This window comes from Cydia pomonella, chromosome 16, assembly GCF_033807575.1.
Source record: "Cydia pomonella isolate Wapato2018A chromosome 16, ilCydPomo1, whole genome shotgun sequence".
NCBI lineage: Eukaryota > Metazoa > Arthropoda > Insecta > Lepidoptera > Tortricidae > Cydia > Cydia pomonella.
Window position 1 is genome coordinate 14,038,957 of NC_084718.1, and position 17,412 is coordinate 14,056,368.

The window sequence follows — 17,412 nt, forward strand, 5'->3', positions numbered from 1 at the left end:
CCACGTTCGACGTGTTGCCTCCCTGTCACACTTACGTAAAAAAGTATAAGTGCGATAGAGAGCCAACACGTTCAACGTGTTTCGCGGTAGGCCCTCAGAGATTGAAACGAGATTTTTAAAGCTTGAATTCGCCTCCTACTCTGTTACAAAGTTACTGAAAAGAAAATAACCACACGAGTTATCACAACGAAACAGTTTCACGCCATATTTCCTAGAACAACAATAAGCCACAAATCACAATGAGAGATGCCAGTTGTACAATAACATGTGCAGTTTATATCACTTTATATTGTAGTCACTTTCGCTAAAGCTGTAAACTCGAAACTACAAAAGCAAACCTAGCAAGAGGCGAAATAGTGACCGTATCATGTAGGCAATTTTTGAAACAGAATGAGAACCAAAATTGAAACCACATATTTAAAAAATTTTTAATAAAAATAACCATCCTAATAAAACAGTCATTGTAACTTTTTCTTATAGTAATAATACTAATAATATATTATGAACATTGGAACTACGCATTAGTATTAGTACTACTTTAAGTTTACAATTCAATAAAACTTTTAAGAAAATTATTATAATTATATTTTTGTTTGATTTCAATGACGAACAAAATCTTCCTTCTCCCAATCCAAACTACGAGTCTAATCCCCTTATTTATAAAAGTTTACAAGCTTTAATTACCTAGTTAATTTATGTATTCTTACTTTTTTAAAGTAGGTACATTAGTAGAAGCATCTTGTGCGTTTATGATCATAGTAGTCTTTTAGGTTTGATAATAGTGCAAAAGCAAATGAAAGTTGAAAATCAAGCAAATAAGTCTGCATATTAAATAAATCATGATAAATTAAATGACCTATCTTGTGAGGGCGAGTCACCGCGCGTCTGCCGGAAATTGAATTGCGTACCGTTTTATTGGGCAGGCGTCCGGTTTTTTATCCCATAACTTAGAAGTTTTAGTCCATAGCATTCACCAAATAACCTAGTACATTTTAGATTCAATCAACTCTCAATAGTCCTTACACCTGCTTCTGCCTCTGCGTGCGTCCCATGACACAGGCAAGGACAGTATCCGCGCTCGGTGAGCGCCTTACATTTCATTAAAGTGCCAAAAAGGTAAGGTGCCCCTACGTGCTGGCTTCGGCTCCGCATACGCCTCCCAAACGTCCGGAATACCATTGTTCCGTGATGGAAAAGACTAAAAAGTTAAATAATAATGCAGACATATTTGCTTGATTTTCAACTTTCATTTGCCTTAGCACAATTATCAAACCTTGCTTGTCCCCTTCCGTTCGGTATATGATTATGAATAATGCCATAGGTGTTTAAAATACGCTGTATGTATGTGTTAAAAAAAAAGTAAAGGAAACCTAGAACGGTACAGGAAACTGAGGAAACCTACAGGCCAATTCGAGTTTCAGTCATTGGATCTGTTTCCGATATGATACTGATATATCAGAGTCTAAAGTAATATTCGTTCAACCAAAAACCTCACATTTGACACTGACAGATCAATATCATATCGAAGACAGATCGGATTACTAAAACTCGAAATGGCCTAGAACTGATATTGCAAATATGTACAGTCACGTCTGAAAATATCGATACGGACAAAGTGCCCAAAATATGTATACACTACCCTAAAATATGGGCCATAAGGTTGTGTATACATATTTTCGGCACTTCGATTGTGTCGATGTTTTCAGACGAGCAGAATTAAAAGCTAGCTTAGTCTGAGTGTGACTGTAATAATCCATTCTAATTCACACATAGATTTAATTTTCGCGGCGCGAGATTAAAGCCCATTTACTACGACATCAGACTTACCCAAAGGGTGCGGTCTGAATTTCAATCAAGCCTGCCAGCTTCAAACACCTCGGAAGTTGATAAGGATCTCTTACCGGTAAGCCGATTCTGTTTTAACAATTTGATATGGTTTTCATCTTATTAGATCGTGCGAGTTCCAATCGGGAGGTCACGGGCTTAAACCCCGGCTCGTAGAGTCTGTTCGGAAAAAGAAGAGTCGTGGAATGTATTGGGCACCATACATTCGACTCTTCCCTTTCCGAACAGACTCTACCAGTAGTGAGTTCTTTGCAACTTATATACATACAGCTACAAAAGCATGAACTTTTGCAGCTCGCTGTACGATAATTTGCATTTTATGAGTGACAATACTTCGCTTTTCGGTGTAGGAAAACATCGTGAGGAAACCACACTAATCCCATTAAACCTATTTTATACCCTCTGTGGTGGGGTCGAACGGCAGTCGCTTTCGTAAAAACTAGTACAAACCTACGTCAACTGTTGGGATTAATTGCCAGTCACACCTCATGCTCCCATGAGCCATAGCAAAAAGCCGGTATAACACGAGATTTTAATCAATTATTTTATCTATAAAAAGTTTTAGGTTTAATTAATGATGATGGTTTTCTTGTTATTAGAGGTATGTTACGACCTTGACCGTGAGCACCAATCAGTTAGCGGCTCACGCTGATTGGTGGCGACCAAAATGCAATCAAAACCATTAGGAGTCATCTCATAATACATTTCGCTCACACTTATTAAGTACACGTGAGGTACCTGATAACACGACCATATCAAATTTTTAAAACAGAATTGGCTTGTTGGAGTTTCAATCGAGTATTACAAATTTATGGCGTCATGATTGTTTTGACATGAGTCGTAGTGCGTCTCAACCCTACCTAGCACTAATATATTGGTGCAAGCGAGATGCGTTGTGTATGACGTCAAAACCAGATCAAGTTTAAGAGGGAAGTATACCAGGTGATCGTCCATACAAAAAGAGAAAACGTTTTTCCACTTCTAAATATTTTCCATTCTCCATATTGTTTTACTATGTTATTGACACAATGAAAAACTAGGTTTTCCTTTTTTTTCCAAATTTACAATACAAAAAAAAACGAAACCTATAAACCTAGAACATGTTATGCTGAAGCGATTTACATCAAAATCAAAGTGATTTGTTAATATTTAGTTAGTAGAAAACGTTTTCTCCCGAAATGGGATTTCATAGAAAAATTACCGCTATTGCGCTTGGATCGTCAAGCTATTCTTCCCTCTTAAAAGTTCGAATAGGATTCTACTTGTGCTCATGTCACATCCCATTTGTTATAAAACATTTTCACTTACATATTTTATGTTTATACCTTTAAGATAGTGAGAGAAGCATTACATACATACTAGTGGCTGTAGACCTCGCGATAATCTTAGAAAATATAAAAGTGAAAAATAAATACTTAGTTCGTTGAGTCGTTTTTTTTTACGTTTTTTAATCATTTATTTGATAAAACACGAGTTGATAAGCTGTTAGTATACAAATTCAGTTCTTTACATGTTCGGCTGGAATTTCAGCATTCAAATATTAATCACAAAAATAAATTATAAATATAAAAGAAGCCGTACAGAAAAATATTGGGAAAAAAAATGTCAATGTGTGTCAATGTCAAATTACTAAACTAAATTATCTAAAAAGTATGAATTTTAAAATGTTGTATTGATTCACTAATGTCATAAAAACAATGTTCCATCAGTAAACTGTACAGGTTTTTCCCAAAAGCCTTTCCTTCCAATGTTCTTATACCAACGGGAATAGAATTATACAACTTTATAGCCATACAATAGCAGTTATTTTGGAATAGCTTTAGCCTTCGTCATCACAGTGAACTCACAATGATCTTAAGCGCCGTACAACTATCGCTTAAGTCCTTTATGCCAATATCTGCATTGTGAAAAATTTCTAAAAACTGGATCAACATAAACATGTATTCATAGAATCTGTGCACAAAATTTCACCAGAATCGGTTAAGAATTGCGACTTGTAGAGGAGAACGTCTGGACGAATACGAAAGCAAAATGCCCGAATTAAAACGGACACCTCCGCTAACGCTTCGGTCAACTAGAAATACATATTCCTAGGTATTTATTGTCAATATTAGATATTTTCTAGTTAGTTACTTTTATGTTTTTTTTTTTCCTTTATGGAGGAGATTTATACAATCTTAGTAAAGTAAATAATACCCGCTCTAATGGAGTAAGTACGGATAAGTACATTTGCGATTGTAGACCTGTTGCCGACATCAATATTGAAGCAAAGCCAGTACAGGGATAAAACTTGGATTTATCCTGTGCTTCATAACAATTGTTATATCCGAGTCTCATTGTAAACCCAAACTTCAATCCATAGACCGTTATACTGTTCACTTTGTGTACAATTGTCCCATTGCCTGCTGCGACCGGTTCGTAGGTGTCTGTTGTCATGACATTAAAGCTCTCCAAAGGGCTTCAACTGGTCAGATCTATATCTCCACGCAAGCCTATTAAAAGACCGGGATTTATAGGCCCGTGAAATCCAAGGAGATACAAATAATTGTTATACTAGTACACAATAACACATTAACCTCTCGTCTGTGTATGATAAAGATTCTTACCGAATTTTAAGTCATATTTTTCCATTTTTGACGAGAAAGATTTTCTCTGCTCTATTCGGCGCAACTGAGGTTTGAACTCACGACAATTTTAAACCACCAAGTCATACGAAAGATTATAAGGATTAAGACACAAAAATATTAAGAAAATTTATCTCCACATTTTTCTTTGCACACCTGACAAATGAAAGTAGGCTCTTCGGTTGTAGTAGGAGCTGCAGTGGTAGTGGGTTTCGGCTTCCACCCATAATGACTTGGATAATAATCATAATCGGGCCAGATAAGGTATGGATTGTGGTCTAAATAAATCGGTGTTTTTTCTGTTGTTGTTGTAGTTGTAGTAGTTGTTGTTGGTTTCGGTTTCCAAAAGTGGGGTGCGGGGTGAAAGTCGTAAATCTCAGGCACGTCGACGAAATATGGATTGTGATCTAGGTAGATGGGTGGTTCAATTGTCGTTTTAGGCGCTTCCGTGGTAGTCGATTTCTCCATTTTTTTATTCCAGTGTGCGTAATAATGATGTGGGAAGTGGTCAAAATCACCTGAACCATCGTCAATAAAATATGGGTTGTAATCCAGATATTTGGGCTTTTTTGTGGTTGTACTTGTACTGGATGCTTTGGTCGATTTCATTTCTGAATTCCAATGTGCGAAATCGTATTTCGCGAACACTTCTCCGGTCGCATACGGGTTGTCGTGTAGATAAGTTAGAAAAGATTCATCTGAAATCAATTGCAATAAATATTTACTGAAAAATATCATCTTCAATTAATAAGTTATAATCTCATAAAACATAATTTATGTAGGTAAAAAAGGTTATCTTTACCATGATCGTATCTCTTGGTAGCATGTTTCGAACAGTACAGAGGACATATTTTGAAGCAAAATATAAGTGGCTTCCCTTTGTCTGTAAAAAAGCGAAAATTTCGTTATATGCTTAACAGCTAACAAGAAATAACTTTTAGAAAGCAGATTAACACTAATTTCTTGGGCTAAGGCTATACGGAAAACCACAAATCATTTTGAGGCTACTACAAAAGCAATAAATGTTACGAAACAATAGAGCAACAATTGTCGCTGTCACATTTTCCGGAAAAGAACTTCGGTATTGTTTCCACATATAAAATACGAAATATACTTATTATTGTCATATTAACTATCTGTAAGTTCCATTTATAATTTTTAAGTAATAAGGTATCTGCCTAAACAAGTTTTAACAACAGTAACAAGTTAACAACCTACTTAATGTGGGCAGGTGATCATTTAAGGCTTAATTTCCAAACAACTCTGTTATTTATTTCCCGGTTATATCGTTTACCGGTTTGGCCTAGTCGGTAATGACGCTGCCTACGAAGCTGATGGTCCCGGGTTCAAATCCTGGTAAGGGCATTTATTCGTGTGATGAGCATGGATATTTGTTCCCGAGTCATGGGTGTTTTCTTTGTATTTAAGTATTTATAAATATTTATATATTATATATATCGTTGTCTAAGTACCCTCAACACAAGCCTTATTGAGCTTACTGTGGGACTTAGTCAATTTGTGTAATAATGTCCTATAATATTTATTTATTTATTTATTTCACAGTTCGAAGATTTGTTTTAATTTTGTAGCTACATATTCTCAATATCGTGATTGGAAGAATTCTATTTTGTTATATTAATTATGAAGTCCTAAACAATAACTGAACTGTTAAGTTACGAGTATACATGACATGTTCCCTTGTCTGCTGTCTAAACCGGCTCAGATACTAATTGGTCGCCTCCGGTTTCACTTGACTGAATTTCCTCATCAGTGGATGACCTCAAACTTGGAACTTTCAAAACAATGTGTACGTAAGTACGTTATTGTTAACTAACACAATGTTAGCATGTTTGAAAACGATGCCTAAGTTGTACTCACTGATTTGAGAATTATACAGGTTGATCTGAGTGATTCATGAGACGTGAACAGGACCAACATACAGGAAATGCTAATGGATTGTTCACTATCACCACACATTTTCCTTTGGTTATTACTTTTTACTGAGTAAGACTTCAATTCGGAACAATCATGGTCATCCTATAATAACTAATTAATGAAGATAAAACCTCTTTAACTCACACTCAGTGACATGATTGTCACAGTTAAGTAAGATACGATATTTCAAAAGTAAGCAGACATTCAATTTTACACTTTTCATGGATAAAGCAAAATGTATCGTTTTTTAACAGACGTATTCTAATTATGAAGTGTCCAAGCATGTTGTGAATATAGAATGTCAAGCCATTTCCGTCAGTAGAAAAAAGCAGCAAATTTGTTAAACGTAGGCGCGTCGGCGCTTAGAAAATTTTTCTACTTATTCCTTAAACTTATTTGACCGGCTATAATTTTTTTTATCATTGAAAAAAGAATGAACGTTATTCTAACTAATACTGGTATGAAACAATAGCTCATAATCTAGCTACTGAATCCGTAGGGCTAATCCTGCTGACGTCTCCTGAATTACCCTGTATAACTAAGCACGGTACAATATTATAGCTACGGATCACATCCAGTAGGTATCAGCCATGATTGGGTGATTGGATTAAATTCAGGAAGAGAGATTAAATACGAGTACCTACATGTTTCCAAAACAGATACCTAATAACTACCATTTACCTATACTTTGCCTACAAACACAAAATTTTGATATTCATAAATTATCCAGCTATCGTGTATTCTGGTGACCATTATTTGCACTGACTACTCGGTACCGGTAGTCCTTGTTTGAATTTCTTGAATATACTTATTCAATCTTTAGAGTCTTAAGGTCTTTCTTCCTTCATTATATTTAGGGAACTGGGCAATTGGGCATTTTCCGACAAAAAAGGACCATATACTTTTTTTCGAATTATCATCTCATCAGAATCACGACTATCGATTTAAAAAAAAGTTTCCGAAAAAATTACCCGATATAATTCAATATAAATCTATTATGTTTGCTGATGACATATCCTTTATTGTTACATCAAGAAAGAATGAAAATATTGAGGAACATGAACGTAAAGTTCTTTAAGAAATGTTATAAAATGGTTAGACAGACATAATTTACGAATTAATATGAGCAAAACTAATTACATACAATTTAACTCCAAACTTGCCGAAAATGTTAAGATTAATGTAAACTACGTAATGAGTCAATTCAAGAAATGCCATAATTTGTAGTAGTTTTAAGATTTTTGCATGCTAGTACAACCTGTTTAGTACAAATAGCAACCCATTGTCACTTACCACCTAAGACACTTTTGCACCTACTTATTCTTTGCAAATAAATAAATACAATACAATAAAATATAATTTAACTATACCTACAGTACGAGTATTTCCAGGAATTTACACCAAATTTGTACCTAAAATAATTTATTTTATACAATATTGTTTTCAATTACCTACCTTTAAATAAAAATAATGCCGAGCACAATCCACAAACACTCAAGCACGATATTAAAATGAAATGTAAATCCATTTCTATAGACTACTAGAGAATGCAACTATGTAGCCGTGAGCACGAGTCCTTTCACTTGCATATGAACACAGGTTTCCCCGATATTTTCCACCACCTTTATATTAAGTAGCATTGGTCAGCAGCTCTATTACGTGTAGGGATAGCAATACCAATCAGGAACAGATTTCCATTCATGACTAATCGTCTCCCAGGAGATAATTCGTATAGTAGTTAACGGCTACGTATAATGAACCCTCATGGACGTCAGATGTTGCTCCGTTGGTGGGTTGAGGAATGGCAGCCTGGTCTGCTGCTGTCTGCTGGTCGTATGACAAAGTATAAGCCGGGTGGCGTTGACTGACGTTATATAAATATATGCTCCTGGCCCGCGGTCTACAAGTTCAATACGAGATAGAATAGACTTACTACGTTACGACTTAGGTAATACTAAATACGACACAGGGAATATTATGTATATTAATTAGCATTTACCGCATCTTGCAATAATCTCTGCACTGCACCTATATGTTTTAACCTTGTGAAGCCCTATGCACATTTTTTACATAAACGGTTATTAAATCTACACGGTCGCCGGGCCGGCCGCCGGTTACCGATGGCCGGGCTGTGTTTTCGTTTCACAAAACATCAGACATCGATAACAATATTTGAATTTGAACCTATCAATTGTTATTTTTATAAGCTTTTATTTAACTTGCCCTGTTAGTAGGTATGTATGTTAGTTAATTAATGTGGGTCAAATCTTGAAAGCTAAATTTGACCCACTTCCCGATTCCTGATTGAGCTGAAAATTTGCATACATATGTAAGTTGGGTGACAATGCAATATTATGGTACCATCAAGCTGATCTGGAGATGGAGACAGGAAGTGGCCATAGAAACTCTGTGATGAAACAACGAAACCTAATTGTGTTTGGGGTTATTAGATTTGTCTCGATGATTTTAAGTTGCCTGTGGTAAGAAAAGTACAGTCTGCGATAAAATGGCTTAAATTAAAGCTTGTACCAAAAATTTTATTTAAGCCAAAGCCTTATTAAGTATATTGGTAACGCTAATAGGATGCTAACTAGAGTGGTAGGACATTCCGTGTAGATCTAATAGGGCAGATGGCAATCGATTTTGTAAAAATCTGTAACTTTTTAATTTCGTAAAATTAGGTCCGCGATAAAGTTTATAAACATGCAGGCGTCGATATCACGGTACATACTTAATAGGCGAAGAGGCGAGAAAACTAGGAAATGCATTTCGAACTCCAGCGTGCATCTCATCGAAAGTTATTACACACTTTAAACTGTGCTTTGCTTAATAAGAAAACGCAAAGTTAAAAACTTTAGAAACTAAAATAATAAACTGAATAAACTATATATTATGTATAAATAAACAGAGCCTGCAATATCTTCATTATATTTTATACTATAACGACAGTTCCCACAAAAAAGAATACAGAAAACAGACTGACGTGTGAAATTGTGAAAGAAATTATTAATTTATCAGTAATAATAATAAGACACTAGTTAATACTACATTCGTTTCATACTTCTATATTAAGCAGAAGCGTCAACGTCGAAAGCATAGTTTTTAATTAAAGTGAAATACTTAGTTGAAAAACTTTTGTTTTTAATTAATGTTTCCTACAACTACGAATGCAATTATTTTATTAATGTTTTCGTTATTTCAAAGTAGATTTTTTAAATAAAATAGGTATTATTATAAAGGCGCTTTTAAGAGTATATTGAAATTGTGGCATTTTAACCGCGAAAGATAGAACCGTTTCAATCAAACTCGGCCTCACGCACTGGAAGCTGGAAGCTTTCCTCACTTTTTGTTTATAGTAGTTCACTATCCTCCTGAATTCCAGCAGTTAGTTTTTTTTTTTTCATTTTTAGTCTTCTTAAAATAAAAAAAAGAATATTTTATTTTTTACGTGTAGAGACATAAAAAAATAAGTAAACTTATTTCTCCTTATCATAGACAAAGATATATGTATATGTATAACTCCGTATAAGATAAATAAATAGTGCCTCGAAAAATCAAGAAAAAATTATGTTCGAATAGATGGCGACACGGTGTCGCCATCTACTCGAGTATAGGCCAAAGCTATACACGAGTAGATGGCGACACCGTTTGATATTTTACACATATCAGTGAAAGAACATGGGTTAAATAGCCTATATCGTTCTAAGAGTTTTAGTCCGATTTCGAAAGGTGGCAGTAAGTTAATTGGTTACAAAATTTCCAACCTCGACCTTTACCAAGCACAAGTCCGATCGTGTGTGGAATACTGTTCACATCTATGGGATGGTTCAGCCAAATACCAGCTTGAGACGCTCGAGTCTGTCGATCTGACGAATACCTAATTGAATAATAAAATATCTTTATCTTTTATGCTCGACTTCAAAGTCTGGAGCATCGTCGCAAGGTTGCCAGCCTAATGATCTTTTATAGGATACATTTCGGAGAGTGTGCTGAGGAATTGCACAACCTTATTCCTCCGTCCCCATTTCACCATCAGACTACCAGACAATCGGCACTTCGACATCGCTTCATGGTAGGTGTTCCACAAATACGCACGCAGCGTTTCGCTTCAACATTCCTTATGCAAACTGCCAAGGAGTGGAATGCCCTGCCCGAGTTTGTGTTTTCGCATGAGTACAATCTGAATCTCTTTAAGGCTAGAGTAAATAGGTATCTCATAGGTAAGCGTGCTCCACTGTAGACCGCATCATCACTTACCATCAGGTGTGATCGTGGTCAAACGCATGCCTATCCTCCATAAAAAAAAACTTTGACAATAGATGACATCTTATAATATATTAAATTATTTCATTTTATAATATTTTGTAGCCTTATCTCTGCTTTTTATAAGAATTTCATATTAGTTTATTAAAATCCAGTGTCGTACACAGTATGCTAAGTGGGTCTAAGCATAAACATACGAAAGGAAAAGCAGCCCACATTATGTAAAAGAGCTACCAGACTTTACAACATTTCCAGCGTAATAGATAAAGGTTTTGTTATTTTAAAATTCTAATCTTTTTCGTTGAGCTTATATCACCTTGTGATAACGGTAATGAATTAATGATATAGCTTAAGACGAAGGTGGACGACCGCCCGAAACCACCCTTTACAAACGTTGTTCCCCATTTTAACTTTTTTTAACTTTTTCTCTGGATGGAGAATATTTTTACACAATTTGATGTATATTAATATGGTTATAGCTATGACCTATGCCTATAATGCCATAATTCACAAACAGGAACCAGATATAGCGAAAAAATGAAAGGTACTTGGCGTGCTAAACTTCATTAACGATTTTTGACACTTCAGCTTGAGTAAATAGGCATATTTTTTTATTTCGTTATGCTGGTATTATTCTCTTCCCTTCAAAACAAAAACAAATTTCTGTAATCTGACACGCTCGAGTATTTCGAGATGGCAGTTTTTTTTTAAACTTTGTGACCCTGTCACTCACTTACGGATCGCTAACATTGACAGATTATTGAAATGGGCACTATTTAGCAAGTAATTCATCCATAATATCTTTATCTGACGCGCTCTAGTGTTTCAATGTGGCGATTTTTGTTTACCTATTCTGACGGGCTGTCCTGGACTCCCTCGGTTTCATGGACTCATTCTTGATGGAGGTACTCAACAGGATGCAAGGTATCCCTTGCATCCTGTTGAGTACCTCCATATCCCCATACTTTAATCTGACACGCTCGAGTGATTAAAAAAAACCTCTTTGGGCTCCCCAAACATATCGCACCAATATACTTAACTAACTGCCCCAAGGAACTTGCACGCACGATGTGTGTACAGATACATATGTTGGGAGTACATATGTAGATACTAAAACAATCTCCATACTAGGGCGTGTCCGGCCTGTGACGATATCTCGTGTATTGTTAGTGTTTTCTTAAATTTAGAACTCTAATATTTTAGTATTTCACCGCTACTTAGGTACTTAGATATAAATAAGGCTAGGTCGGAAGCCGGATGTTAGTATTAACTCCACGCGGGTGACCTTTTCACGGCCCGGGCAATTTCTGATAACTTGAATTAAGTTTTAGGAGTTTATAAAGCTGTTAGCTACGAATAAGTCGGAACATGCGGGCTCAAAGGCTCACGAGTTCGTAACGGACGGATTGTAGCTTGCTGGTCTGCTGAAGTAGATAAATGATGGGTTATATATTTTTTCACCACACCAACTGGTAAAGACCCTCTTGATTGTTCAAAAACGAATGAGAAAGTTGCATTTTATCCACAAACTAATCAGATGAAAATTTTGAGTTGTTTCCTTATGTCAGCTGGTGGAATTGACTTTTAAATTATGATTTTGAATGATTATTACGTTCATTTGAATTTGATTTGGTTTGATTTTTTTTTGGTATTTCATAGTTCGTATTTTTCTCGCGTTGGTGTGGTGAAAAATTTTGTGTTTCACTCGGAGGCAAAGTTTGTTTAACCCTCGTGCCTTAAAACCCTCGCAACGCAAATCAATATTAGCACGAGCGGTTAAACAACAACTTTGCCCCCTTGTAAAACAAATAACTATTACTTCTAACGCCCTTATCTGTAAAACTTTACAAGCCTCAATTAGTTAATTTATGTTTTACCAATTTCTTACAAAAAAGTAGGTAAGTCAAATTGACAGATTATGATAAACGATAGTTGCTAATATAGGCTGGTAGCGCGATTTTAAAGATTAAAACAAAATTTATAATTTTGTATAAACAATTTAACAGGACCACTTACCTATAGGGAAAATTGGTTAGTCAATTTAAAAAAAAAAACAAAATAATATTTCGGATTATATAATGTTGAGTCGTGTTCAAAAAGTTTCTTGCATGTGTAGGTAACGAATCGCATCCATGGTCTAATTTCTCAGCAGTAGCAGTAGATTTAATAGCATTTAAATTGATTTGGCAAAAGTACAAGACCTAACAAATAACCGGAAATCTACTGGCAATTTGTCAACGTGTTAACAAAAGTTAAACGGTAATAACTTTAAGAGAACCCTTTCATTCAATTTTTCAGAGTCGCCCCGCGTACCCGCAATTCATCTGCATCAGTTGATGCTCACAATGCTCGCTTTTCAGCTAACTATAAATTATAAAGCTTTGTCCAAAGTTCCGATAACACATAATGAGATACAAGTACTTACTTACTATAAATAGTAGACGAGTACATTGTCAGTGATGCGTTCATTAAAGCTTTTATCATCTGCAGGCACTCGTTTGCCGAAATTAATGCCAGCACGTTGTGTTTTAACACGAGCGTATTCAAAGGAAAATATTACGTAATTTTATGCTGAGTTTATTTTTCGGCTCAGTTTTTAGCCAACACTTTGCGCAGAGGTAATATTATTTTTACAGGTTTTTTTATATAATTTAGTTTATATTATGCAAGATTTGAAGTTCTTTATGTACGTGACTTGAGTGACAATTTGACAATGAAATGTTATGATATCATCAAGCTGATGGATGCTAGAAGGCTGCTATAGGACATCGGAAATAAAACAACGCAACCTCAATGAATTTTAAATTGTAAAGACGGCGATTAAAGCTTGTATTAAATATGTAAAACTTATTAATACCGAGCTGTTTTATCTATTAAAGCTAATAAAGGTTTTTAATTAATTATTGAAAATTTAATCAGTTATAATATGACACGCCAAACCCTTTTATATTTATTAATTAGCAATGAAATTCCATCCAATAACAATCGTTTTGAAAAATGAATCCACCAAGTCCATCTACAGTAAATAATAAAGTAGGCATTTGATCTTATTAAAGTCCGGATACATGGCTTAGTTGTTAGCATTCCGAGCTTTTCTATTGTGGTTATTCATTCATAAAATAGGTACTTGCCTTTCTTTCGTTTTAAGCGACCTTTGCGTATGATGTTTAATTAATTAGAAGTATACTGTAAAATTGCTCAATATTAGGCAATATAATTATTAGGCCTTGAATATACACGTAATTCTTTAACAAATGGCTAAGTAAGTATAATTATAAATCATAAAAAAGGGCAAAACGCTGCCATAATGTTAGTTTAGGGCTAAGTAAATGTATGTGAAAATATCCAAAACGTTTAGGTCAGGTATTATTTGAAAAGTGTCTGAAATAACAATTAGGTTTCCACCTCGAGCATATTAGCACAGAATACACAAACACATCGTTTTTTTTTTAAATTAAAATATGCTTCTGATTCTCTACCCAATAATTTATTTGTCCCCGGACCCAACTGGCGTCGCTTACTGTTGACGACTTTTATTTTTCCATATCAAATATTCAGCAAGCTAATTCTTTGTTCGAACTCAAAACGTCGCATTTAATGACGCGACGTCGCAACTGTCACAAGTGACTATGATGTCCGAAATACATTACAGCATGAAGAAATAATAATAATTATGCTCTGGTAGTTAAGACTAAAATAAAAACATCTTTCAGAATCGTTATATAGCACTAAAACCTACGTCTAGTTTAAATGTACAATTATATCAAAAATACAGACTGCTTGAAATAGAGACAAAGCGCAGTTACTCGTAAAACATCTTGGATTAAACTTTAAACAAAGTGCCATTTTGCTCAAAATTTAAGGCACTTTATAGCTTGAACTATCAGTGGCCAGAAGCCAAGTTTTATTGCTTTTGGTAGAAGGTATTATAACGAACCTAACGACTTGTAGTTGGAAGCCAATTACGGACAAGTGCGCTTCTTGCTTTGATTATTCAGCAGATTAGACGCTATGTCCAATACTGAATCGTCAATCAGTACGCTGATGCTCTTGAGATTAATTGTTGACCAAAACTTCGGTAACGCCAGTTCTAGCAATTCCAACTGAAGGCCCCGTGGATTCAGTTTCTCCTCTCATTCTTACTGAGCGTAAGCGTGAGCGAGAAGCAATATTATTTTATATTTATAGCTTTTGTGCAAAAAAGCTTTTTACATATTTTTAAGATGTGTTTTAATTAAACTATGTTCGTGTCAAGTCAAGAAATCAGGTTTCGTATTGATGAAGTTACTAGAGAAAGGCCTTAAGATTAACCGCGACACTTAAAATTAACTTAAGAGACAACCGCGTTATGATCTAAAAAAGCGCTACTATTTATCAAAACCTCCTGCACCTTAACTTGAAAATTCTGCAACTTGGCTTTTCATTCACCTAACCAATGTTACTCAATAGCGTAAAATGCACACAAATTTCTTTTCTACGCCAACGAGTACCTAATGTGCATTATTATATTCGCGTACATTATTAAGGGTGAATTTATTAATATTGATTATTTAAATTTATTATAAAGTACGCAGTAGTAAGGTAAAAAAAAAGTTTTGGTCGGAGGAAAATTACTATACATCTCACGCCATAGAATTATCACAGCGCCTCGAATTTTTCTTAAGATTTTTTTGAAAATAAATTATCGTACGCAACAGCAATTTTGCGGGTAGGTATCTAAATCCAATTTATTTTTCTTTACTCTTCGAGCGTATTTTTTGCCTACATTAAATAATTTTAATAATGTTGGTCAATTTAGCTGACGAGGTAGATTTCCATACGCTTTGTATAAAATACCAAGAACACTTGAAATTCTTCTCGGTCCTTAAACGCGTTCGGGTTTTCTTTACCTCATTATGACTTGGTACTTTAATTTAATATTAATTTGCATTTTTTGTGTACAAACCAGATCGTCGAATTAAAAAAGGAGGCATTTGTATCTAACTAAATTGCGTAGGCGTGAAATATAATTTCGAACACAATCAAGTTTGGATTTTATCTTCGAAAATAATAATGAAATTGTTGTCAGGGTACGGTTTAAGAGGATATGTAGTAACATTGGATTGAATTTTTAGTGAAAGTATCATTGCTTTGCGTTATTAAAATGAAGATTTTTTTTGAGTAAATATTCTTTTCTCAAACTTAATTCCACAATAGGTATCATGTTTATTTTAATCAAACAAAAATGTAGATATTATTGTGATTCAAAATGAAACGCGCACATTCACTGAAACGCAAACAGAATTCGAGTCTGGTGTGAAATATAATATAATATGTATATAATATCCCACTATACTATTTAGGTACTAACTTAATTAATTTTAAATTGTATTTTATTTTTAAGTTGCCTTATAATAAAGTATGTAATATCCTACTAAATTATAATAATAATTATATAAAAAATTGTGTAAGTTTGTTTGTCGACGGAAAAGGGAAGCATATTATTCATACACTTTTTAGGGTCCCTTGATCGAGTAGTTTTTCTCGATTATAATTCCGTTAACTTATATTAGGATTTAATATTTATAACTGAAGTTGGCAATATTATGTGAACGGTACAATATACAAAGGAGGTTTAGTAATAAATCTGTTTAATATTATCAAATATTATAAATCCGCTCGGTCTGGCCTATTGGGTAGAGACTAGTGACCCTGCCTATGAAGCCGATGGTCCTGGGTTCGAATCCTGGTGAGGGGATTCATTTGTGTGATGAGCACAGATCTGATATTTATTCCTGAGTCATGGGTGTTTTCTATGTATTTATATATTATATTTACAGTACATATGGGGCTACTTTATAGCACTAGTGCGAGAAGTAGCATATTACGTTACTGTGTCGAACATTTAAAGGGCCATATGTACTGTAAAACGTTGTACGATACATGTGCGAATAGGTAATTCGCAACTCGTGTCGATTTAAAACACTCCCTTCGGTCGTGTTTTAATTTATCGCCATTCGTTTCGAATTTCCTATTTTTCGCACTTGTATCGTAATGTACTATTATAGTTGTCTGAGGACCCACAACACATGCGTTATTGAGCTTACCGTGGGACTTTGTCAATTTGTGTAAGAATGTCCAATATTTTTTTATTTATTTTTAATACGATTACAAAGTCGCAGACAATAGCAAGAATTTTTAATTTACCTACTTATATTTATAACGTAAAAGAGAAAAGAACGGTGGCTCATAAACCAATGGAAAGCCGCTTGGGAACGATTAGGGTCTACCTGCGCTGCGGCTATTATCCCTTTTGCAGCCTATTACACTTTATGTTGCCTAATAGTTCCAAATTATCACAATTACTAGTTAGCAGACAAAAAGGTACCTTTCCCCTTTTTGCAGAGAAAACTGGACCCTGGTACTAAAGACCTGGAGTGCTCGCGCTATGAGTATTTTGCCAGACTTGGCGAAAAAGCTGTGATTGCTTGACCATGGTATATTTGTCAAAGTATTTTTTGTAAGACTATGAAAAAAATCTGGGGGCACGGCAGTACCCCCGTCTAGACGAGCCAAGCGTAGCTCAAGGGCATTACCTACCTCTTCTCGAAGAGCTTCGTAGTTTTTTGAAGCCTCGTAACTTGGGTTTGTCCAGATAAACGAAATTATCGGGATATTATGTCAATAGTGGACTTATTAAACGTAAAATGTTTCAATTGCATAGCTATTATACTTTAGATTTTATTGATATCTACATAACCCCGAT

The 17,412-nt window shown here is 34.8% G+C and overlaps 1 protein-coding gene across 1 annotated transcript; it reads right to left on the reverse strand.

The window, feature by feature from the left end:
- Positions 1–3,264: 3,264 nt before the first annotated feature.
- Positions 3,265–8,234, reverse strand: LOC133526284 (uncharacterized). Its single transcript, XM_061862836.1, has 3 exons — positions 7,860–8,234; positions 5,272–5,352; positions 3,265–5,167 (listed from the first exon to the last, which is right to left on the reverse strand). The coding sequence occupies exons 1-3, from the start codon at positions 7,930–7,932 to the stop codon at positions 4,590–4,592; spliced, it is 732 nt and encodes a 243-aa protein (XP_061718820.1). The 5' UTR covers positions 7,933–8,234; the 3' UTR covers positions 3,265–4,589.
- Between the last annotated feature and the right edge of the window lie 9,178 nt (positions 8,235–17,412).